The sequence below is a fragment of the Prionailurus viverrinus genome, chromosome E2 (genome assembly GCF_022837055.1).
Source record: "Prionailurus viverrinus isolate Anna chromosome E2, UM_Priviv_1.0, whole genome shotgun sequence".
Taxonomy (NCBI): domain Eukaryota; kingdom Metazoa; phylum Chordata; class Mammalia; order Carnivora; family Felidae; genus Prionailurus; species Prionailurus viverrinus.
In genome coordinates, this window is record NC_062575.1 from 42,532,266 (window position 1) to 42,556,959 (window position 24,694).

At 46.4% G+C, this 24,694-nt stretch overlaps 1 protein-coding gene across 8 annotated transcripts in view; it reads left to right on the forward strand.

The window, feature by feature from the left end:
- The first annotated feature begins 738 nt into the window (after positions 1 to 738).
- TDRD12 (tudor domain containing 12) overlaps positions 739 to 24,694 on the forward strand; it is a 73,468-nt gene continuing 49,512 nt past the window's right edge. For 2 of the 8 annotated variants that reach the window (XM_047835686.1, XM_047835687.1), the window contains exons 1-8: positions 834 to 1,264; positions 9,200 to 9,358; positions 11,531 to 11,667; positions 13,327 to 13,446; positions 16,114 to 16,169; positions 17,391 to 17,476; positions 22,650 to 22,839; positions 23,622 to 23,714. In XM_047835686.1, coding sequence (XP_047691642.1) covers positions 1,241 to 1,264; positions 9,200 to 9,358; positions 11,531 to 11,667; positions 13,327 to 13,446; positions 16,114 to 16,169; positions 17,391 to 17,476; positions 22,650 to 22,839; positions 23,622 to 23,714 — 865 coding nt within the window. In that variant the 5' untranslated portion in view covers positions 834 to 1,240. Of the gene's footprint in view, positions 756 to 833; positions 1,265 to 1,582; positions 1,798 to 7,221; positions 7,241 to 9,199; positions 9,359 to 11,530; positions 11,668 to 13,326; positions 13,447 to 16,113; positions 16,170 to 17,390; positions 17,477 to 22,649; positions 22,840 to 23,621; positions 23,715 to 24,694 lie in introns of those variants that run through there. The other 6 variants (XM_047835680.1, XM_047835689.1, XM_047835683.1 and 3 more) reach the window with 6 other exon arrangements.

The following is a 24,694-nucleotide window of genomic DNA, read 5'->3' on the forward strand; positions in this document are numbered from 1 at the left end:
CAAACTTTTAAAACCGGACGCTTTTGTGAGCATTCTGTTTCCCCAAAACACAGCCCCACAATTGCCACGCTCTCTCTAAACTGGTGCAATTTTTTTGCCATCTTGTTGGTTCCCCTTACTACCAAGTTAATGCTTTTTGACACCACTTAAAATTTGTTTCTTCACAATCAAGATATTAAAGAATTTACCTGTAAAACCACATAGGCCTGGCATTTTAAATTTTTGTTTATGTATTTTAGCTGTGGCTCCTTTGATTTTCAAGGTCTTCTTTTTGCTTCTTATTGGCTTATTCAAGTGTTAGAGAGGGATTCCTGAGATAGTAATAAAACCCAATCCTCCCTGAGTGCTTCTTGGGTGTCCCTTTATTTCACATAGTGTGACCTCATCTACTTTTGAGTCTCAATTTTCAGGTGAGAAAACCAAGGCCTCCAGGTGTTCAAAATTTACAGAACCCTTTGGTGCCTTAACAACAAATACACGTGGGGGGCGGGGAAGAGAACCCGGCCAGAGGAGGCTGCACTTTGCAGCCTTTGGTGGTGACTAGAATGGCCAGCGAGACTGTCTGGGGGAGCCCTGCCAGCTAAGGGCCAGGTGGGAGAAAAGCTGGAACCCGAAGCAACAGGTAAAGTGGGGGAAGGGGATCTTGGGCGGGGATGTTGCCAGGAGCGCCCTCCCCCCCCCCAATCAGTGATGGGCCGAGCCTCTTCCTCACCCTCAAGGCCTAGAGGTGGAGGCGGGTCCAGGGCCACCTTCAGGTAGACAATCACGAACTGATTCGGGATGGGTGGGACGCCGGGGTGGGGAGGGGTGAAGCACGTGACCAGGGGCCCGGCCCGCGGAGCGCCCCCTGCGCGACTCTTCCCTGCGGCCCAGCCCCGCCCCGCCCCGCCGCTCTGGGCGCCGTGCGCCTGGCGGCCGTCCGTTGTCCCGGCCGTTGGCGCAGCGCGGCTTTCTGGAAGCCTCGAGGCTTGCGCGGCCGGGGATTCGGGGCGCGGCGTAGAGGACGGAGCGCGCCCGTGGCGGCGTGGGCTGGGAGGGCGCGGAGCGTCTCAGGTGGTGCGCTGCGCACGGGCCTGCCGGGCCGTGTTCCCCGCGGAGGGCGGAGGCTGGCCCTACCTCGGGTTTTGCCCCCAACGTGCCCTCCTTGTGAGTGGTGACGGGAAGATCCGGGAAAGGGCGCGGCCGCGACGGTGCTTGTCTCCCCAGGGCCGGTCCCCCGGCGGCCAGCGGCGCGGGGAAGATGCTCGAGGTGCTGGTGCTGAAGGTGAGCGAGCGCCCAGCCCCTGCCGGCCGACCTTCCTTCCTCTCCACGCGGAGGGGCCGCCCGGCTGGCCGCCAGGGGCTTCGGACCCTCGGGTGGGCTTGCCGGATGGCATCCCGGACCCCTGATTGCAGATACATAGCACGGGATTTCGGTTCAAGTGTGCCCTTGCATTGTTAGGGACACAGAGCAAAAAGTTGTTTGTCCGGAATTCGGATTTTCCTGGGCGTCCTGTATTTGCTAAATCTGGAACCTCAGGGGGAGGGACGGACCGTAACCCCTTCTCCCACGTGGACCCTCAGCCGGTTCCCTCCTCCCACACGGGTCCTTTCCGCCGGATCCCCACCTTGGGGCCCCCTCGTGGCAACCACCCCTCCACGCAGAAACCCGTTCCGCTCGCGCCGCGGGACTCTGGCGGCCCCTTCCCCACGCGTGCGTCCCGGGGCTCCGATCCTTAGTTCTCCGAGCGGGGGCTGAAGGGAGGTCGGGCCTGCAGGGAGGTCGGGCCTGCAGACAGCTGCAATTTCCTATTTCAGGTGAGTGCTGGCTGGAGATGCAGGAGACTGTGAAGTCATGGCGTGTTCACAAGTTACTTGGAGGGAGGAGTTTATAATTTTTTTTTAATGTTTATTTTTGAGACAATGCGAGAGACGGAGTGCAAGCAGCGGAGGGGCAGACCGAGGGAGACACAGAATCTGAAAGGGCTCCGGGCTCTGAGCTGTCAGCCCAGAGCCGGACATGGGCTCAAACCCATGAACCGTGAGATGATGACCTGAGCCGAAGTTGGACGCTTAACAGATTGAGCCATATAGGTGCCCTGCCTTAATTTTTTTCCAAGCACATTTCCTGAAGGTGATCTTTTGAAGATTTTCAAATATAAAAACAAGTTACAGGGGCGCCTGGGTGGCTCAGTCGGTTGAGCGGCCGACTTCGGCTCAGGTCATGATCTCACGGTCCGTGAGTTCGAGCCCCGCGTCGGGCTCTGTGCTGACAGCTCGGGGCCTGGAGCCTGTTTCAGATTCTGTGTCTCCCTCTCTCTGACCCTCCCCCGTTCATGCTCTGTCTCTCTCTGTCTCAAAAATAAATAAACGTTAAAAAAAAAAAATTAAAAAAAAAAGTTACAAAAACTATGTTGAGAATAACCATATGCCCTACACCTGGACTCAATAATAACATTTTATTGCATTTCTATATTTCTTTATAAATATGTATGTATAGGGGCGCCTGGGTGGCTCAGTCGGTTAAGTGTCTGGCTTTGGTTCAGGTCATGATCTCGCAGTTAGTGGGTTCAAGCCCCCGAGTTGGGCTCTGTGCTGACAGTTCAGAGCCTGGAGCCTGCTTTGGATTCTGTGTCTCCTCCTCACTCTGCCCCTCTCCCACTCTCTCTCTTTCTCAAAAATAAATACTAAAAAAATAAATATGTATATATAAAACTTTTCTTTTTTGCTGAACCATTTGAGAATTAGTTGAGAACTCTGAATACTTACATGTATATTTTCTACGAACAAAGAGCTTCTCTTACGTAATCATGATGTTATTATTTCACTGGAGAAGTGTAATATTGATATAATACTATAAAATACAGTCAATGTTCAGATTTCTCCAGTTGTCCCAATAATGTCTTCTAGAATTTGTTTTCTCTGTTTTAGGATCCAATCAAAAATTGTTCATTGCATTTAATTGTCATGGTCTTAACCTAGCCTCATTGAGGTCAGTTCCCTGGCTTTTTCGTGTCTTTGATGTCCTTGAAACTTAGGAAGAATAAGGGCAGTTTCTTTGTAAAATATCTTTCAATTCGGATTTGTCTGTTTCCTCAGGATTCTGTTTGGGCATTTTTAGTAAAAAATACTGTAGAGCTGATCTTACATCAGAGGACAAGAAACTTAAAATCATTACTTGTGGTGAAAAGTAGTTTAAAAGTCTAAGTTTTTATTAGGGAATATTCTGGACATACAAAGAAGTATTTTAAAAAAGTCACAAACACCTGGACATCCACCACTGAGCTTTCTCAAATCTTTTAACATTTTGCCATACTTGCTTCACATCTTTTTTTTTTTAACCCATAAACTATTAAAAAAATTTTTTTTTAAACGTTTATTCATTTTTCACACAGAGACAGAGATTGAGCGGGGGAGGGGCAGAGAGAGAGGGAGACAGAATGGGAAGCAGGCTCCAAGCTTTGAGCTGTCAGCAAAGAGCCTGACACGAGCCCGACGCAGGGCTTGAACCCACAGACCTCGAGATCATGTCCTGAGCTGAAGTCGGACACTCAACCGACTGAGCCACCCAGGCGCCCCACCCATAAACTATTTTAAATTGAGGTATGATTTTAGATGTAGTAAAATACATTATTTTTCCTGTAGAAGTCGTGACATTTTTTTTCAAGTTTTATTTTGAAGTCTAGTTAGAATTCCGTGACATTTTGAAAAATGCAGACAGTCCTGTAATTGCTACAATCACAGTGGACAGCAGTCCCCCGACCCCCCATTACCTTATGTTCCTTTGTAGTCATTTCTTTGCCGAACTCCTAATCCTTTGCAGCCACCGATCTTTTTCTTCCCTGTTTCACCTTTTCCAGAATGTTGTAAAAATGGAAATGTGCACATGGAATCATGCAGTAGGATGTAACCTCTGAGACTGGCTTCTCTGACTTAGTCTAATGCCTTTGAGACCTACCCTGGGTTGTTGCATGAATCATAATGTCTAACCTTTTTACTGCTGAGTAGTTGTCCATTGTATGGATATGCAACAATTTGTATCATCACCAGTTGAAGGCGCTGCTTGAGTTGTTTCCAGTTTGGGGAGATTATAAATAAAGCTGGTGTAACCTTTACATGTAACTTTTTGTGTGAACACGGGTTTCATTTCTTGGGCAAATAGGCTGGGATTACTTGTCTGTTTAACTTCATGAGAAAATTTTCTACAGTAACTGGACCATCTTACATTCCCATGAGCAACGTACAAGATTTCTAGTTGCGTGGCATCTGGCTGGCTCAGTTGGTGGATCGTGGGACTCTTGATCTTGGGTTTGTGAGTTCGAGCCCCATGTTGGATGTAGAAATTACTTAATAAAATCTTGGAAAAAAAAAAAAAGTTCTAGTTGCTCCGCATCCTCACTAGCACGTGAGATGGTCAGTTTTATTTATAAATTTCAGCCATTCTGGTAACGTTTAGTGTGTAGTGATATCTTTTTGTGGTTTTAACTTGCATTTTCTAATGACAAATGGTATGTTAATCGTCTTTTCAGGTGCTTGTTTGCCATGCTTCCATCTATTTGGGTCAAGTGTCTGTTCATATCTGTCCATTTTTCTAACTGGTTGTTTTCTTACTGAGTTTTAGAGTTTATATATGGTGGATGAAGCTCTTTTTTGGATGTGATTTGCAAATATTTTCTCCCATTTTATGGCTTTTCTTTGTCTTAAACAATATCTTTCAAAGAACAGAAGTTATAGGGGTCCCTGGGTGGCTTGGTTCAGTTTCCAACTCTTGATTTTGGCTCAGGACATGATCTCATAGTTCGTGAGATTGAGCCTCGTGTTGGGCTCTGTGGTGACAGGGTCTGGCTTGGGTCTCTGTCTGTCTGTCTCTGCCCCTTCCTTGCTTGTGTACACTCTCTTTCTCTCAAAATAAATAAATAAAAAGTTAAAAAAAAGCATTAGTGGGGCGCCTGGGTGGCTTAGTCGGTTGAGTGTCGGACATCAGCTCAGATCGTGATCTCACCGCTCATGAGTTTGAGCCCCACGTCGGGCTCTGTGCTGACAGCTCAGAGCTTGGGGCCTGCTTCAGATTCTGTGTGTCTCTCTCTGCCCCTCCTTGCTCATGCTCAGTCTCTCTCTGTCTCTCAAAAAATGAATAAACGTTAAAAAAAAATTTTTTTAAAAAGCATTAGTTTTTAATTTGGATTAAGTCCAGTTTATCAATTTTGGTTCATACAAATTATACTTTTGGTGTTCTATCTAAGAAATCTTTGCCTAAGATTTTAGGCAGCCCCCGTGTATTTCACAAAATTTCTCCCATGTATTCTTTTAAATAAAAAAAAAATTTTTTTTTTAATGTTTATTTTTGGAAGAGAGAGAGGCAGAACGTGAGCCGGGGAGGAGCAGAGAGAGGGAGACACAGAATCTGAAGCAGGCTCCAGGCTCTGAGCTGTCAGCCCAGAGCCCAATGTGGGGCTCAAACTCAAGACCGTGAGATCATGACCTGAGCCGAAGTTGGATGCTTAACCGACTGAGCCACCCATGCACCCCCCCCCACCAAGTTTTTTTTAAGTTTATTAATTTTGAGGGAGACAGAGGGCACGGGAGGGGCAGAGAGAGAGGGAGACAGAGAATCCTAAGCAGGCTCCATATTGTCAGCGCGGAGCCCGATGCAGGGCTCAAGCCTACGAAACTCAAGATCATGACCTGAGCTGAAACCAAGAGTTGGACGCTTAACCGATTGAACCACGCAGGTGCCCCTCCCCCATGAGTTCTTTGAGAAACTTTATAGTTTTATATTTTACATGTAGATATATGATACATCTGAGCTCATTTTTGTATCTGATATGAAGAATGGATCAAAGTTCGTTTTTGTGCATATGGATAACTAATTGTTCTAGTATCATTTGTTAGAAAACTACCCTTTCTCCAGCAAATTGCTTTTGTGCCATTATTGAAAATTTTTGATCATATATGTGTGAATGTATTTCTGTTCTGTTGCTGTGTCTGTGCTTTCTCCAGTGTCACACTTTTCTGATGATTGTAGCTTTATGGTAAGTCTGGAAATCAGATGTTATGAGTTTTCCAACACTGTTGGTATTTTCCAGAATTATTTGGGCCATTCTAGTTCCTTTGCCTTTCCAATAAGAATTTCATAGTAAGTTCATCAATTTCTCAATTCCTGATGGAATGGAGTTGTATTTATAGATCATCGAGGGGAAAATCGACATTTTAACAATCCGTGAACACTGCATATCTGCATTAGAGGTCTTCCTTGATCTAGTTCATTAGTTTGTATACCTTTCACCACACACGTTTTGTAGTTATTTTGTTAGATTCATTTCTAAGTAATTCCTGTCTTTTGGTGCTGTTGAAAATAGCACTATTTTTCTTTAAGTTAAATTTCCAGTTTTCATTGCTGGAGTATGATGTACATACAGTTGAATTCAATATTGGACCTTGTACCCTGGAACCTTGGTATAGCCACTTAACTAGTTCAGACATTATTTTTGGTAGATTCCTTAGGATTTTCTATGTAGATGTTCTCGTTTGTGAATAGAGACCGTTTTCTTTCTTCATTTCTAATCTTCCTGAAAACCTTTTTCTTATTATACGATGTTGAATAGTTGTTGAGACCATATACCGCTAGTACTTTTTTTTTTTTTTTGGTAGGTTTTACTTTTTAGTTCTGGAATTCACCTTTTCCAAAGGGTAAAACTTTAAAGTTTCCATTTTTTTACACGAGATTCTCCTCTTGGGAAAACAAACTCAGTATAACCGCTTATCCTTAAGTTGTTCTGCATATTTATAACAGCTGCTTTTAAGTCCTTGCCAGTTCATGTCAACACCTGGGCAACCTTGGGTTCACTTTCTTCTTACTGTTATTTTCCTTGGCCACATAACCACCTGTTCATGTCTTTACATGTCTAGTAATTGCTACCCTGGATATTGTGGTTATGGCAAAGAGTGCTGACCTGTGCCTTAGTCACTTGCTACATCTGGCCTCTGGGAGGCTTGGTTTACGCTTTTCAAGCACCTGTTGGCCTGGGGCAAGCCAGTAGGGCACATTTCCTTTGCCCGGTAGTGTGGTCTTGTATTCTCAGGCCTGGCACCTGGGGGTTTCTGTGGAGGCCTGCGGTGCATCCTAAGCCTCTTTAATTTGGCAGGACTGGTGCCGCAGACTGTTTTCCTGTGATGGGTGCCAGGGACAAAGGCCGACAGTAGTTAAAGCCTTGGCTGCTGGCAGCGAAGGATCTCGGAAGGGCAGAGGTGGCCCAGCATGGTAAAGGAAGGCAGAGGAAGAGGAGGGGAGGGGCTCTGGTGAAAACCAACAGGGCTGGTCAGCGTCCTGTGAGTAGGCCAGCGTGGCTGCTAGCCGAGAAAGGCGGCTTCTGTCCCTGCCTCCCGGGTGATACCATGTCGCAGGAATGGCTTTCGGGTCCTCGAGAGAGACTCCTGAGTAGTGGGAGACGCACGCACATCTCAAGGGGACAGGAAGCGCTGGCACCTGAAAGCCCTCTTTAGGGAATGCTCACAGGAAGGGAGGCCGAGGGGCTCTGAGAAGCTGGCCGGAACAGACAGTGAGTTCTCCTGGCAGCCTTGAGCTTCCTTCCCCAGGCCAGGCATGGTAGAGGGGCTGGGGTCATCCTCGGGACACGGCCTCCAGGTGCAGAGGTCCGGGGCTGTCGCATGCGCATGCGAGAGTTTGCAGTTCTCATGGGCGGCAGCTAAAATGGTGTAGTGCTTCTGCCACCCTGTAATGATTGCTTTTCTCTGGACTGCAGGGGTCTTAGTTGGGTGATGCACGCTTGCCAAGGACTTGGCTCTGCCCAGCGTGGCTCTTTCAGAATTTCTCCCTAAACTTAACAGCTACTCCCATAGCCGCAAACTCCCTTCTCTGGTTCCTCAAGCCACACTGTCTTTCTGCCCGTGTTGCAGCCCCTCAGCCTGGGCTGGAAAGCTGTACCCAGACCCACCCAAGGCTCCCCGCCTTGCAAGCATCCGGTCCCTCTGTTTCTAGTCTGTTCAGGGCCTTTATTTTATTTATTTATTTATTTATTTTATTTTTTTTTTTAATTTTTTTTTAACGTTTATTTTTGAGACAGGGAGAGACAGCATGAATGGGGGAGGGTCAGAGAGAGAGGGAGACACAGAATTTGAAACAGGCTCCAGGCTCTGAGCTGTCAGCACAGAGCCCGATGCGGGGCTTGAACTCATGGACCACAAGATCATGACCTGAGCCGAAGTCGGATGCTTAACCGACTACGCCACCCAGGCGCCCCTGTTCAGGGCCTTTAAATTGTTATTTTGTGTTTCTTTTCCTAGGGCTTATCATTGTTGCTTACAGGGGGGTTAGTCCATGGAAATTAGTCTGCCATGAACGGGAGCCAGAATGGCCTGCTGTTCTTTTTCCCAACTATTTCCTATTAAAATAGTCAAACATTTAGAAAAAGAGAATACTTAAAGTGAACACCGGTACTTCTGCCACCTGCTACCTAGGAGCCGAAGTCTTGGGATGGCATTGCTTTTAGGCCCTTTCAGTAGGCGGATTTAGGAGATAAGTGCATTTAAAAAGTCATGGGTTCCTCTTGATACTTTCAATTCAAAGTTAACGTTTCATTTTACATTTGTGTCTTCTCTCTAACAATGAAAATCTTAGTTTTCAAGAACACTGATACATAACAAGCTGGCTTCCTGTAGGTAATAACTTGTGTTCCTTCTGGTTTATCTGTTGTCTTCCTTTTAATATGAGCAGAATATGCGTGTATTCATATTTCCTTCTCTTTCTTACAAAAGACAATAATGAGAACATTATTTGGGACCTTGCTTTTGTATTTTATTACAAATACTTAAATATAGGAGTTTGAGGGCTTTGATCTCAGTTTACTTTTTGACTCACATAATTCAAAATTACATATTATTGGTTATATGTTTTTTATTTTTCTTTTTTATGTGTTTTAGAATTATATCTTTGCATCTTCTACCTTTTTTCCAGCTTTATTGAAATATAATTGACGTATAACATTGTGTAAGTTTGAGGTATACAGTGTGATGAGTTGATCTATATCTTTTTTGTGTTTTATCTTTTACCTTTGGTGTGACAATTTAAGACAGAGGTACTCATCAAGAATTTGGTAGATCACTTAAGTTCATAACAGTTACCATGCCTCTAAGGTTTATTATTTTATGGTTCTACTTTTAAATCATGCATTGTTTTGTTTGTCCTTTAAAATTTTTACAGATTGAAGATCCAGGATGCTTCTGGGTTATTATAAAAGGATGTAGTCCCTTTTTAGATCATGAAGTTGATTATCAAAAACTAAATAGTGCCATGAATGACTTCTATAATAGCATGTGTCAGGATATAGAAACAAAGCCGTTAATGTTGGAAGAGGGGCAGGTATGTATCTCAATTTGCTTTAAGCACTGAGTCTTGAAATACTACTTGAAATGTCTGCTGTTTTGGCGATAAAAAGCTTTTAGAGTATGTTAATTGCTTATTATCGTTGCCTTGTGTTAGGTTCTTCCGGCTGCACAGGATTCAGGCTGGTCCTGGAAAGCAGACGTTGTAGAAGGTTCATGTGAGGCATCAGGAGATGAAATGTCATCGAAAATTGAGGCTTTGGGTGGTCCTCCTGGGGCGGGGAACTGGAGAGTTATTCCCGTTCCATCACAGGTGTGGGGGCCTCAGGCAAGAGGGCATGGGGTTTTCAGTCTAGGGCGTATGACTCCCTTTTGTTGATCATGACTTTGACCAACTCACGCTTGTTTATTTTCCTTACTTGATGTCATGGCCCCTCCTTCCTTTCTTGCCACTTTGGCTCCCAGGCCCATTGTCTGATTCTCTCTACACGTCAGTCATGTTTCAGGAGAGTTTGAATTTTTCTAATAGTATGACAAGAGAAGATTATTAGAAATAATTTGAATTCCTTCCCACTTCCAAAGAAATCATCAGTGATCACATTTATTATTTTTCTCCATACCATCGACTTGTTGAAAGAACAAAACCCAGTCAGTTGCCCTTTTAAAATATTCCACATTTTGGATTGCCCAAGTGCCTCCTTGTTTGTGGTGGTGGTGAACTTTCCCTCTATCTCCTCTGTTTTATGTGGACTGTTAGTTAAAGATAAAGCTTTGATTGGATTTAGGGTCACTCCCTACGACCCCCCGCTCAGAACGATTGGGGCTGAGAGCTTCATCCTGTGTTAAATTTGGAACGAATATCACTTTGGGTGAAGACCAGCGGATTCAGATGGTGACAGCCTGAGCCCCCCCCTCGGGGTTGGGGGCTGCCCTCAGCTCTTCCTCGAGTGGCAGCACCGTGCAGTGACCAGCACGGCCCGAATCTGTCCTTCTGGTTAAGCTTGCAAAAAGGTCGTTTTCACATTCCTTCTGTCTTCATGAGTTCGAATTCATCTGCAGAGAACTTTCCCTCCCTATTAAGATGGTTTGGCTACCCAGAAATAGTACCGATCGCACTGGATAGGTAGAAAAGTTGCTTGATTCTTTCCCTTACCAGTGTTCCACCTCGTGATGTGCCCAGTTGTCTACATCGGTGTCCGGAGGTTTATGTTGTTTTCCCTCCTTCTTTTCATTTTTTAAGTACTGTATTGAACTCTTGGCTTTTAACGTATTCATCAGTAGTAATCTCTGTTCTTGATGCTTAAGTTACCCCACTTTGGGCTAGCGGAAGCCCTGTACGTCACCAGTTCAAAGCCGACAGGCTGTGTGAACTGTTAAGTGTTCCCACCGTTCCTACAAGTTGCTTTGAACTCACCGTTAAACAGAAATATTCTCCGTCCTTTTGCAAGATTTCTCTGGAGTCTTTTGACTTTGGAATTCTGTGAGGCTCCCGGGAACCCAGCCCTTGCAACATGGCTGCACCTAGTGTCCAGCTTCAGTTCCCGAGGGCGGCAATCACGTCTTCCCTGTTGGGCCCTTTGTGAGCCTGTGCTCAGCATCTGGTTTGCCTGTCTGGGTTGCAGTCGAGTCTGCTCTGGCCGGGCAGTCCTGTGGGACGTTCGGGGTGCCAGGGGGCTATCACACCTGCAGGGCGGTTTCCCTGAAAACAGGCTGCAGCCGTTTAGGTGGTTTTTGAGACTTAACGCATGGCAGGCACCGTTCTAGGTGCTGGAAACCTGACAGTACAGAAAACAGACGTCCGCATCGTCCTGGAGCCAACGTTCAGTTGTGACAGAGTGAACCAAAGTTGGAGAGCAGGAAGAGCCCCGGGAATCAGGATGGGGAAGATGAGCCTGGGGCGCGGTGTCACAGGGGCGTAGCCGTGTCATTGACAACTATTTGTAAGCTTTGTTTCCGATTTGAGAAGGCAAAGCGATGCACTTTCCTTTCAAAAAATTGTCCCCGGTTAAGGCGTCAAAACGTAGTTAAGAGAAGCAAGGAAAAAGGACTTGGGTGTCCTGTGTTCTTGTTCCCCGCCCAGCAGCGGTTAGCGTGGGCAGCCCCCGCCTCCGCACATGCCTTCCTCCTGTGAGGGACGGTGTAGGTGGCGATAGTGTGGGAGTACCCTTCCCTCGCTCGAGGTCTTCACACTGCAGTGGTTACTTCGCAGGTGTGTGTGGTTTACTGCCAGGAACTGAAGTGCTGGTGCAGGGCTGTCATTAAGTCGCTGGTGTCTTTGGCGGACCATCACCTGGCGGAGTGCTTCCTGGTGGACTTTGCCAAGTACATCCCAGTGAAATCTAAAAAGTACGTATGGGCCCCTGGGTGGTTCAGTCTTTAAGCATCTGGCTTCAGCTCGGGTCATGATCTCGTGGTTCGTGAGTTCGAGTCCCGCTTCTCTCTCTCTCTCTCTCTCCCCCTCTCTCTGCTCCTTGCTCACTTGCGCCCTCTCTCTCTCAAAAAAGTACCTATGTATTTATTTTGCCTTACGCTTTTTAAGGAGACCACTATTAGTTTTAAAGGAGAGTGTCAATAAAGTAAGGGGATACCGGTCACAAAACTGGGATTTTTTTTTTTAGCTTCCCTAGGGAAGGCTTGCAGGTTCCAGTTCTACATGCAGTCATTGTAAGAGCAAGTGGGCAGAGTGAGGATTCATCAGGTAGCTGGGCCCTTCTTCCACCTTCCTTCCTGGCCTCCCCTCTCAGTGTGGTCAGGTGATGGGGTGGGTCCTCAGGGAGGCGGAGAGTCATCTTGTCCCCACAGAGGGGGCCTGTGGTGATGCGGCCTCTGGTTGTGGGGGATTAGAGCACCTGTCTGAGTATTCCTGGTCATTTTACTTAGCAGAGCAGACGCGTGACCATCGGTCAGATTAGGTGGGGAAACAGTTGAGAAGGAGCCCTCATTGACTCTAGGATCACCCACTAAGAGTTCGTTAGAAAACACTATCAACAAGGAGGCTTTGTGGCAATTTTTTTTTTTTTTATAGTTTCCTGCCTCCGAGTAAGAGGATATTGGTTTGATAATTAACTTGAGGACCCTTCTTCCAAAAGACTTTAGTTGCAGGGAGAGGTTTATCTTGAGCGGAAGAGTTTCATGGCTAAAGGACTTAACGGACATTGGGAATTGGCAGTCATTTAAGAAAAAGATGCCTTTCTAGCTTGTGATTCCGCACCTTTATAAGTAATCAGAATTGTTATAAAATCAAATGTTGTGTTGAATTCTTTGGAAAGATTTTTAGTGTTTGGAGTTTTCAGTTTTGCTTGTTTCGGGCAAGAGAGCCCTGTGATTAAACAGAGCACAGGGAGACCTGGAGGGGCAGTTAGGACGGCCACCTTTTTGTGAACGGCTGAGACAAGACGTGGTGAGGCTGCCCATACAGGGCATCGAGAACCGGCTTCTGTCGAAATGGTGATGCACGTGGACTGTCGTTTGCCTGGAGAATGGAAATGAAACTGCTGAACGACGTGTTCATCAAATCTGAGTCCCTCTTTTGTGCAGCGTTGATGAACATTAATTATAAAAACACCTCAAAAAACCCAATGAGTTTCTGCTCATTTACAGAAACTTTAAGATAATCCTGGTTGTCTGTTGAAATTAATGTTTAAAAATCTTAAGTTGAATTGATTTCACAGGATTGTGCATTATTTCCTAGTGTGAGGAGGCATGTTAGACATAATTTTTCTGGTGCCTCCCGCCCCACACCATGAAGTTTTAACGACAGATACACTGAATATCCACCTACACGCTAGTCACGTATCTGTGCTTTACCCCCACCTTGAGAACCAGTTCCCTCCCCCTGACTTGAGCAGATGTCTGCCAGTCACTTCCTGCTGTTGGGGGCTCTATTAGAAACAAAGAATTGGTTTTTGTGTATTTTAGGTATGTTAATTGCATTGGTGTACTTTAAAGAAATACTTTATATGTAAGTTTTCTTTGTAATGGAACTGTTTCTGTTTTGCTCTTAAGCATCCGAGTTGCAGTAGAAACTTTTATGCAGCTTCCCTACCGTGCGAAAAAATTCAGACTGTACTGCACGAAACCTGTTACGTTACACATTGACTTCTGCAAAGATAGCGCTGAAATTGTGTAAGTACCGCCTGTAACAGATGCTGAATCGTGGGTAAAAGTCACGAAATCAAGTGGATGATGTTACAGTGCGTCTCTTCCCCTTGAGCAGCGCTCAGTGATTCTAGAGGCTTCTTTGTTCCTCAGGAGGCATCTTCTGAGTTGGTATGTGTGGAACCTGGCACCTGGCCGTGCGGCCGAATTCCCTGGGCGTCTCCAGAGGCTGCAGTTGAGGGGCTTATAGGCGAGCCTGAGCTCCGAGCTCTGTGATTTTTTTTTTTTTACGTTACAAAAAGTAGGAAATTAAGTGTGAAGAGAAACATTGCCAAGTATAGGCTCATGGAGTATTTAAAAAAAAAAACAAAACTGCCCATTGTATTTTTCTCCAGCCCCTCTCTCCACCCAGGCCTCTGCGACCTGTCTAGGCTCTGAATTTGCAGAGCTCATTCAGCACTTCCTATGTGTTCATTTGCGCGGAGCCTTTCATGAAGATAGAAGATACTGCCTTATTTGCAAATTTAACCTAAGAATGTGTGCTGAAGCTCTTTGCTAATACAACGTACTACCTTCTACTGTTGGCCTTTCTGTGGTGAACATAACTGGCTGTTTGCTGTACGTAACCACTGCCGTCTTGAGAGCCAGCTAGAGTGTTCCCAGAGCACTGTGCGCTGAACATTGCTGTGAGAATGCGGATATGTGCGTATGCAACATAGGGGTATGGAGATGTGTACACGCAGGCAGTACGTGTGCACATATCACCCACCCCACCCCCCGCCTCTGCCTCGTTTTCCTAGTGTTGGGCCGCATTGCCAATATTTGTGCAGGATGGGTCCCTGCACTGGGCAGTACTGTGGCAGGGGTGTGGCTGCGGTCTCTGCTGTCTTGACCAAGTGCTACCTGAGGCCCTGAGGCAGCCCTGCCCTTCCACCTGGTACCCCCCCACCCTGGACTGTGGCATTGTGGGAAGAAAAAGTGTAAGGCCCAGCACAGTTCCGGCTTAACTTACACGTCCTGGTGATGTGGCATCGTGTTCTCTGAACTTGGAAGCCACTCTTCTTGTGGATGCTTTCATGGGATCTGTGGAGACCCTCCATTCCCACTCCCTGCACCCCCAGCACCTACAGTTTCCCTGAGAGGGTGAGTGCCTCGCCCTGTGGCTGGCCTCAGAAGCTGCACTATAGATGCTGAGCCATCTTGCCCCTGCCGATGCCCCGCCAGGCTCCCTGCGGCCAGCCCACACCGCTCCGGCCTCAGAGACTGTGGGAGAGTGGGTCCCACAGGCAGCAGCAGCCCCTGCCTCCTCCCGGTCCCACTTCCAGAGCAGCGAGCTCCTTCCCCTCCAGGGCTGACTTTGGTGCGGGTCTGTCCACTCCCAGCTGTCCCTCAGAGGCAGACTGTATCTCGTTCTTCCCCATCTGGTCACCACCTTCCCAGCACCGCGGTGCTCCTCAGGGAGCTTTCCCAGCCTTGGACGCACCCTCCGTGCAGGCACGCGTGGTACCTTTGTGTTTGCGCTTCACCTAGAACGTCTGTGACAATATGTGTTTTACGGTTTCTGTAGATTTTGTCACATGGTCCTCCAGGAGGCCTAGCAACTTATACTCGCGTCACTGGGGTATAGAGTGCTGTTTTCCTGTACGTTAATTATCACCAGGCTTTTTAACTTTTTGCTTGTTTCCTGGGTGAAAATGGTATTTTGTTTTTAATTTGTATTTTTCCAACTTATAAAGTTGGGTATCTCTTCATGTGGTTATTTTTTGCGTGAGAGAAAGAGACAGACTGTATGATTGGTTTACCTGTGAAAGCCTAGATCGATTTTTCTTTTGGGCCATTTTCTTTCATTCTTAAAAACTTACTAGGTAATTTTTTGTGTGTAGCAAGGTTTTAGAACCACTGTCTTAAATTTTTTTTTTGCCTCCTTTTAGAAACCCTTTGTGATTTTCTTGAAGTAATGTGCTTAATATCTATTTTAGTAAAAACAACATCTTAGCCCAGCCATGGGGCTGGGTGCTTTGTGCGTTACCTCATTTGATCCTTAAAACAGCCCCTGGAGCGTGGTGGTGGCATCTCTGGGGAATCAAACCAGCGGAGACAGAAAACTGGTCACTCTGCCTTTACTTCCATTATTTTTGTTCCTTGCTTCCAAATACTGGTTTCTCCTTGTCTTCCACCACCTACAGCTCTTCTTAGATTTTCTTTCCAAAGCAAGCACAGGAAAGGGCAAGGTGATAGGTAGAAAGCGGGAGACAGAGGCTGTGAGGCACCGATGGCCAGCTTTCCCCCAGCCGCTCTTACCATATTGGTCTAACCAGTCACATGTGGAGTGCTGCACACGCAGCGTCCCTGCCCCAGGGAGCTTGCGTTCTGGCTGGGGAGACAGATATGTCCCAGGCCACTGGGGACACTGGTGTTGGGAAGGCGATGCACCGGCCACTCTGGAAGCCCAAGATGGGTCTGTTCTCTGTGAGGTTCTGCACTGGGTGCAGGCGGCAGTGGCAGGAGGGCCCCCTGCAGGGCGTGGCTGGGATGGTCACCCCCAAAGCCAGAGCCGGGGCCGAGCTCCCCAGCATCCGTGTCATATGTTCACCACGCAGTGTCAGAAACGTCCAGCTTGTGGCTTACAAAATGATGTTGGTGTCCTAGCCTCAGATTTGTGTTTGATAAGGTGGCATCTGTTTCCTGTTCCAGACCTGCCAAGAAGTGGGACAGTGCAGCTATTCAGTACTTTCAGAACATCCTGAAAGGTAAGGCAGGTGCATCATCACCGCAGCCTGCTTTGAACTGACACTCAGGGGGCTTATCTTTCCGTTGGTGAGGGGGTTTGAGATGTGCGTGTTCATCTGTTACCTGGAACTCCGTCCACCCTGTGTCACAGTGACTCTGCACCCCTGAAATTTTGGGAGTGGGTGTGGATGTCAGTCATGGAGAATGAGAAAGGGGCTGTTTGGGTGAGGGACCCTTCCCCAACAATAGTCCTGCCCCTTGGTTTGCATGGAAGCTGTGCACTACAAAATAAATGTCCGTGCATTTCACTAAACCTGCAATTGATGGAAAGCCTCTCTTTTTTCAGTGATGTGTAATGATCACTGTTGCCTATTTAAGATGCATAGGCAGTCTCAGAGAAGCTATACAGTGTGCTCTCTTTGTATTGTCGACCGTAAAGTACAGTCTCATGTGACGTCTGTCCTGACCCCTGGCAGTCAAGAGCCAAATGCCTATGCCTGCCTCCCAGAGCTGTTCTGAGGAAAAGTGGGGGTGAAATGCCTGGGCTGCTGCCTGGTGCCTGCTGGGGTCCCGGCCCCTCCCCTGTGCCGCCCCACTGTCTGGGCGAAGGGAGAGCCAGGTGCTGGGGCCTGGGAGACAGGAGAGGTTGGGAAGGTCTCCGGCTGTGGAGTTTGGGCCCTTGCGAGCCCACGGGGAGGGGGGGTGGGGGGGGGGCGGGGGGGGCACTAGGAGATACAGGTGTGGAGGGAGCAGAGCTCCTGGGATTGCATCCTGCCCTGCAGCCTTCTCTGAGCCCGGTCTCCTCACCCGGAAATGACGGTGACAGTTGTGAAATGAAACACGTTTGTGACGGACTTCGCGTGGGGCCTGAAGGTGCCCAAGCCTGGAACTGCAGCGTGGCTTCTTGGGTCTCAGAGAGGCGCCGGGAGCTCTGTTTGCCGGGGCGTCGGCAGTGTGGAGTGACTCAGGCGGGAGACTGAGCGGGAAGTGGATTTGGGAGGCACCGGAAGGGAAGAGGGCCAAGAGCTGCTCAGGGTGTTCGCAGGCAGGGGAAGCGTGGCTGATTCCACGTGGGGAGAGCCTTGGTCTCCGCCCACCCACCGCCCCTGGGGGGGAAGCCAGCAGCCCTGGTGGCTCTGGGTGATGCTAAGTGGTGAGCACAGATTGATAGGTGGAATACGATTGTTCCAAGTACACTTTTAATATCAGCTCTTTTACGTTTGTTCATTCATGCTGTTTAGCAACTACCCAGGTGGAAGCCAAATTGTGCGCCGTGGAAGAAGATACTTTTGAGGTCTACCTTTACGTAACCATAAAAAATGAGAAAGTAAGTGAAAGAATTGCATTTGAAGAACGTTTTGTCGTTACCTAAATGTTTTATTTTAATAAAGAGTAAACACTAAGGAAAAGAATGTCATTCACACCTAGGGGCCCCGGGGTGGTCCAGTCGGTTAAGTGTCCAACTTGATCTCGGCTCAGGTCACGATCTCAGATCATGGGATGGGGCCCCACATCAGGCACCGTGCCCAGTGTGGAGCCTGCTTGGAATTCTCTCTCTTCTTCTGCCTCTGCCCCTCCCCCCCACACGCATGCGTGCTCTTGCTCTCTCTCAAAATAAATAAATAAACTTCAAGAAAATAAAAAAGTTGGGGTGCCTGGGTGGCTCAGTCTGTTGAGCGTCTGACTTCGGCTCAGGTTATGATCACGTGGTTCATGAGCGCAAGCCCCGCATCAGGCTCCCTGCTGTCAGCACAGAGACCAGCTTGGGGCTCCATTTCACGAACCGTGAGATCTGAGCCAAAATCAAGAATCGGATGCTTAACTGACTGAGCCACCCACGTGCCCCCCAGGATGTAGTTTTTATAAATACACGTATTTGTATGGCTTTGAGTTCATTGCTTTTTTTCCACCCATAATTTTCTCACTATGTGTAATAAGTGCTCATCGTAGAAAATTGAGGTAACCTAAGTAGAGGGGAGGTGGGCATAACGTGAACTCCCTACCCCCCGTTATCAGCCATTACCATTAGGGTGGCTGCCCCCCTTATGGAGGGTGGCCCAGGGAAAAAAGATGGAGCAACAGGAGGCATCTTAACTGTGGATTTATTTTATTTTTGGGGCGCCTGGGTGTCTCAGTCGGTTAGGTGTCCAACTTCAGCTCAGGTCATGATCTCACAGTTGGTGAGTTCAAGCCCCGTGTCGGGCTCTGTGCTGACAGCTCAGAGGCTGGAGCCTGCTTCCGATTCTGTGTCTTCCTTTCTCTCTGCCCCTCTCCTGCTCGTGTTCGGTCTTTCTAAAAAATAAATAAACATTTAAAACATTTTTATTTTGAGACAGAGTGCAAATGCACATGCCGAGTGGGGGCGAGGGGCAGAGAGAGAGGGAGAGAGAATTGTAAGGATGCTTGGCGCTAGAAGCCCAGAGGCTGACACAGGGCTTGAAACCCACGAACCGTGAGATCGTGACCTAAGCTCAAATCGAGGGTCAAATGCTTAACTGACTGGAGCCACCCAGATGCCCCTAAAATGCTGTTTCGGCAAGTCCATGGACCTGGTTTGAGTTTTTCCCATTTTCCCACTAAATTGCTTTCTCTGCTCTAGGACCTGATCCAGGATCTCCTGCTGTCTCCTTAGTCTCCTCCTATCGGTGGTAGTTCCTCGGTCTTTCCTCATCTTCTAAGACCTTGACACTTCTGGAGTGTTGTCCAGTTATTTTGTAGAATGTTGCTCAACTTGGGCTTGCCTGATGTGATTAGACTGAGGTGGTACATTTGGGGCAAGAATGTTACAGAAGTGACCTTCGTGCCCTTGTGTGCATCCTCGCAGGGGGTTTCTGATGTTGATGTCGGGCTCACCTCCATCACCTGGTTGAGGTGGTGTCTGCCGGGTGTGCCCTGTGCAGTTACTGCTTTTTCCTTTTCAAATTGTGAAGTATCTTACGGGGAGATATCCTGGGGCTGTGCAGATACGCCTCAGTGATTCCTGCCTGCAGTGCTTATTTCCGTGGTGCTTGCCCCTTTTGCGTCAGGCCTTCGACATTTTGAAAAAAAAATTTGTTTTAACATTTATTCATTTTTGAGAGACAGAGACAGAGCACCATTGGGGCAGGGGCAGAGAGAGAGAGGGCAGCACAGAATCCGAAGCAGGCTCCAGGCTCTGAGCTTTCAGCACGGAGCCCGATGCGGGGCTCAGATTCACGGACCGCAAGATCGTGGCCTGAGCTGAAGCTGGACACTTAACCGACTGAGCCACACGGGCACCCCAGGCCTGCTACATTCTTTAATTGGAATTGTGTAAAGAAGAACTGGCCCTTCTCCCCCCACTTATTAAATTGATTCAGTAATTTATCTTAGTATGGACTCTTGGCTGTTTTACTCTAGGGGATATAATCCATTGCTGTCCTTATTTTCTTGCTCAAATCGTCACCGATTTGGCCATTAGCTTCTTCAAAGTGGCCTACGTGTCCTTTCAGTGTACCCCATCATTGTTGAAAACTTTCTACATTTTGGTACCATGAGGTGCTCTAGGCCAATTTTGTCACCTTCCAGCCCAGCTCTGGAATCAGCTGCTTCTTGCACAAGAATGGTATTCAGATAGCAAGACGAGGGCACAAGGTGTGCTCTGTGGCTCCCGGGGGCCGGTGATTGTAGGCCGTCTCTGCAGACAGTTAGGAAGTATGTGCACGTGCGCTCGCTCGTCCATGCACACACAACTCCGCATCTCTCATTCTAGTCCGGCATCACAGGTTTCTTTCTGGCCCTCCCCGTTCCTTATCGTGACACCTGTTCCCAACAGCGGGGAAACCTCTTGTTAGCTACCACATACTTGTTTGATTAATGCTAGTGTTCGCATGGAGTAATTCTGGAATTGCTCACCCACACTCCTATGAAAAAGAAGTTTGTTTTTAGCCTTACAGGTGCAGCCGAAACACTGTATTCCAAAGTTACTTAGGTGGGCTGTTTTCTTGCCCAGCCCTCTTCCTGGTGATGATGTTATTCATTTGCAGTAAGGTTCCCTTGTTACTCTTGGTGGTGCATTTTGGGTTTCCCCCACATCCTTGTCAATTTCACATTGCTTATTTTTCACTTTGGTAAAAGTAACAAAATGTTGGCTCTTAGAAGAGTCTTGTAAAACATCTTTGAACAAGTTCTTTACCGACTTCTTTCTTTTTGCTTTTCCAGTAGGTCTCTTTTCTTCTGTGTGGTTGTGTGCAGACGATAAGTTGTTCTTCCTTCAAGGTCGGGGAGTGCAGAAGGCATGCTTACTAGCAGAGAGAACTCACAGTGGGTGCATGAGGTCGTAATTGTCAGGAAAAGAAAAACAGGACCCACCATCCCTTTTCCGGCTCTCTAAGGAAGCACAGGGTGTTTTCTTTTTTACCTGGCTTCTTTTACTCAGCAGAATGATTTTAGCATATGTCCACCTTATCACTTTTATTGTCAAATACTCTGCCATTGTCTGGATATATTACAGTGTGTTTATCTGTTCACTTCTTGGTAGACATTTGAATTTGGGAACCATTGGGGACTGTTAAAAAAACTGCTATGACTATTCACGTACAGTTCTTCCTGTGAACCCATGCATTCATTTCTCTTGGGAAAATAAATATGTGGGAGTCAAATTTCTGGGTGGTAATGTAGGTATTAAGAGATGGCCTGTTGTTTTCCAAAGGGATCAACTATTTTACAATTCCATGAACAATGTGTGACGCTGGTTCCTCCACTTCCTCTCCAACACTTGTCTGGCCACTTTGACGGGCGTGTGGTGGTATCTCATTGTGGTTTAACTGTGCATTTTCCCTAATGACTCATGATGTTACATATCTTTTCATATGCTGTTGCAATCCATGTATCTTCTTTGATGAAGTATTTGGGTATTTTGCCCATTTTTGATGACTTTTTAAATGGAAATATATTTGATACATAACATTACGTCAGTTTGAGATGTACAACATAGTGATTTAATGAGCCTGTACCATGCTATGCTCACTACAAGTGTGGCTCCCATTTGTCACATGCAACACTATTACAATACCATTGACTATATTCCCTGTGAACCTTTTTTCCTTGTGACTGTTTCATTCCGTAACTGGAAGCCTGTATCTCCTACTCCCCTTCACCCATGTTGTACCTTCCCCTTTCCCCATCTCCTCTGGCAACCGTCAGGTCTCTGTATTTATGGTTCTGTTTCTGCTGTTTGTTTATTGTTGCTTTTTACTTTCAACACATAAGTGAAATCATACAGTGTTTGTCTTCTGGCTTATTTCACTTAGCATAATACCCTCTAGGTCCATCTGTGGTGTTGCGAATAGCAAAAATCTCATCCTTTTTTATGGCTGAGTAATACTCCATTGTGTTTTACCCATTTTTAAAATGGGTTATTTGTCATCTTTTTACTAAGTTTTGAGAGTTCTCTATATATTCTGGATACATGTCCATCCAGATAGAAAATTTTAAAAATATTTCCTTGGGGTGCCTGGGTGGCTCAGTCAGTTTTGCTTCCAACTTCGACTCAGGTCATGATCTCACAGTTCATGAGTTCAAGCCCCACGTTGGGCTCTGGGCTGAAAGCTCAGAGCCTGGAACCTGCTTCATACTCGGTGTCTCCCTCTCTCTGTCCCTCCCTTGCTTGTGCTCTTTTTCTCTCAATAGTAAGTAAACATTAAAAAAATTGTTTTTCTCCCTATCTGTAGATTACTCATCTCTCTTTTTAAAAAATTTTGTTTGTTTGTTTATTTATTTATGAGAGCATGAGTGGGGAAGGGGCAGAGAAAGAGGGAGAGAGAGAATCTCAAGCAGGCTCCAGGCTGTCAGCACAGAGCCCGATGCGGGGGCCTGATCCCAGGAACCATGAGATCATGACCTGAGCCGCAATTAAGAGTCAGACACTTAACCGACTGAGCCGCCCAGGCGCCCCTGCTCTTTATCTCTTAACAGTATCTTTTGAGAAGTGGAAAAGTTAAATTTTGATAAAGTCTTACTTATCAGTTTCTCCTTCTTAAAGTTTATTTGAAAGTTTCTGTATTTTTAGAGAGAGAGAATGTGTGCGTGTCTGTGTGCACAAGCAGGGGATGGGCAGAGACAGAATCCCAAGCAGGCTCCACACTGTCAGCACAGAGCCGGACTCCCACGGACCGTGAGATCATGACTGACTGAGCCACCCAGGCGCTCCTGTCAGTTTTTCCTTTGATGATTTGTGCTTTGTCTTGCCAACCCCCCAGATCTCTGCTTGGCAAAGTCATGTTAGCTCTCCAGTGCTTTCAAGAAGATACTTCTTATATTTTGTGCAGATTCTTACTGTTTTCCTTATCAGGTGGGCTGGTCAGAAATACTTAGTTCATCATCACCAGGGCAAAAGTCAAGAAATTGGTTTCTATCAAATTATGTCCTATAAAATAATTTTTTCTGAAGGTTGAAATTTGGGGTCAAGTTGGGGATATTTTCTGAACAGTCACTTACTTGACTCTATTTGTCTCATTCATGAAACGTCCAAAATTGTGCAGGTCTGTGTTAATGATGATCTGGTTGCGAAGAACTTTGCTCGTTACATATCACCCAAGGAGAATAAAAACCTTCATTCTGTAGAGAAACCACGATTGAATAGAAAGTCTGCATCCTTTTCCAGTAAACTCAATCCAGCGCTTACTCTTTGGCCAATGTTTTTGCAAGGAAAAGATTCTCAGGGAATGGAAAGTGAGTGCATCCTCATCGATATGGGTTTTTTTTTTTTTTTTAATTGTCTTATTTGTATGAATCTTACTGAACTGATGTAAGCTGTGCATACTTTCCCTATGCGGAGGCAGAGACTCGGACTCTGAATTTAATATTTTAACTTTAATCCTAGTGATTTTGTGGCACGTTTTGAGGTCCTATCAACAGGATGTTTGTTTTTATGAGACCAGGAAAAAACTGTTCTCCATTTCTTCTTAACATGGAAGTACATTTTCAGAAGTCCATAAATTCATAATTTAAAGATATTATTAAAACAAGGTTATATGCCTACCATTTTAGACACTTTTAATTTTTTTTTTTATGTTTATCTTAGACAAAGCGTGAGCAGGGGAGGGGCAGAGAGAGAAGGAGACACAGAATCTGAAACAGGTTCCAGGCTCTGAGCTGTCAGCACAGAGCCTGATGCAGGGCTCAAACCCACGAGCTGTGAGATCATGACCTGAGCCGAAGTCGGATGCTTAACGTACTGAGCCACCCAGGCGCCCCATTTTAGACACATTTTAAAAGAGCTATTTATTAGCAGGGAAATCTGAGAAGAGTCTGTGATGGACAGTGGAAATAATTTTAAATGTTTCTCTCTCAATTCCGTTTTCCTTAGCTCCTTCACTCTGCTTTCCTGCCCCAAGTTAGGTGCCCCCTGACCTGCCAGCAAAAGCAAGAGCTGAAATAGTAGGCCAGTGAATTTGCGTTTGTAGTTTGGGTTTATTTCATGCTTTAATCCTGAATTGTGTTCTTTCCATCAGATTCACATGGTTTAACTTTTCTGGCTCAGTCTCTTCAGCATCCATGGCCCAAGGGTGTTGTTGGTGACCTTGGGCCAACTGCTGTGATCCTGGGTAAGTTTACTTGCTTGTGGCATTTCATAGGCAGCATAAAAGAACACTCAACTATCTGAAGAGTATTAAGGGTTGTGTAGAAGGGCTATGGTAATTTTCTCTCTTTCTCTTAACTTCACGGAACCCGTGTGTGATGTAGAAGCTGGCAGAGATCATTTGCCGTGCAGTCCCTACTTAGAGGATTGTATTGTAATCTAAAGAGCGTGTATAAGAGGCGTTATGCGTAAAACTGATTTTTTCAAGCCCAGCCCCATACCAGTGATTATTATTTGTTCTCTGAGTATCCATATGGGTTTATGAGCAATTTTTAAGCAGCAGCTCACCTAAAAATGAGTGGCATTTGTGAGGATGAAAATACCCGGTCTTTAATTCCCTGTCTCCAAGGTTCATAATGGGTTGGAAATGTTGGACAAGAGCGGAATCTGCCAGCTTCTTTGATTCTTGGCTCACCCCCTGTAGGCAATGCCTCCACCGCTTACTCCCTTTTACGTCAGGCACATGTATACCTATGGGAGTGTTGTTTCATGCACGTACATCGTAAACCTCAACTAAGTTAAAGCTGTGGCCAATGAAGTGATTCCCTACATTTAGCGTTATTTTTAATTACTTCAGTAATGTTGTTTATCATAGAGAAATACAGATATGCAGAGTTTTAAAAACCTGCCATCTTTAATAGCCACTTACTAAGGAGTTTCCAGAGTCTTTCTTTCCAGAGTGTCCAGTTGTGAGATTGTGTATACCATTTTTATCTTACAGAAATGGGACTCTACTACACATAACTTCTGTGTACTGTTTTGGTTAACATATGGGTGAACTTCTTTCTAGGTCAGATGTGTCCAGGATCATGTGGGTTAAAGGTATGAGCTGTGACGTGAGAGGGTTATCAGTGTCCCTCCCTCCTATGTGTCATGGAGAGGCACGGTTCCCATCCATTACTCCCATACAGAGCATACGTGGCCCAGCGCCTGGCCTGTGGCAGA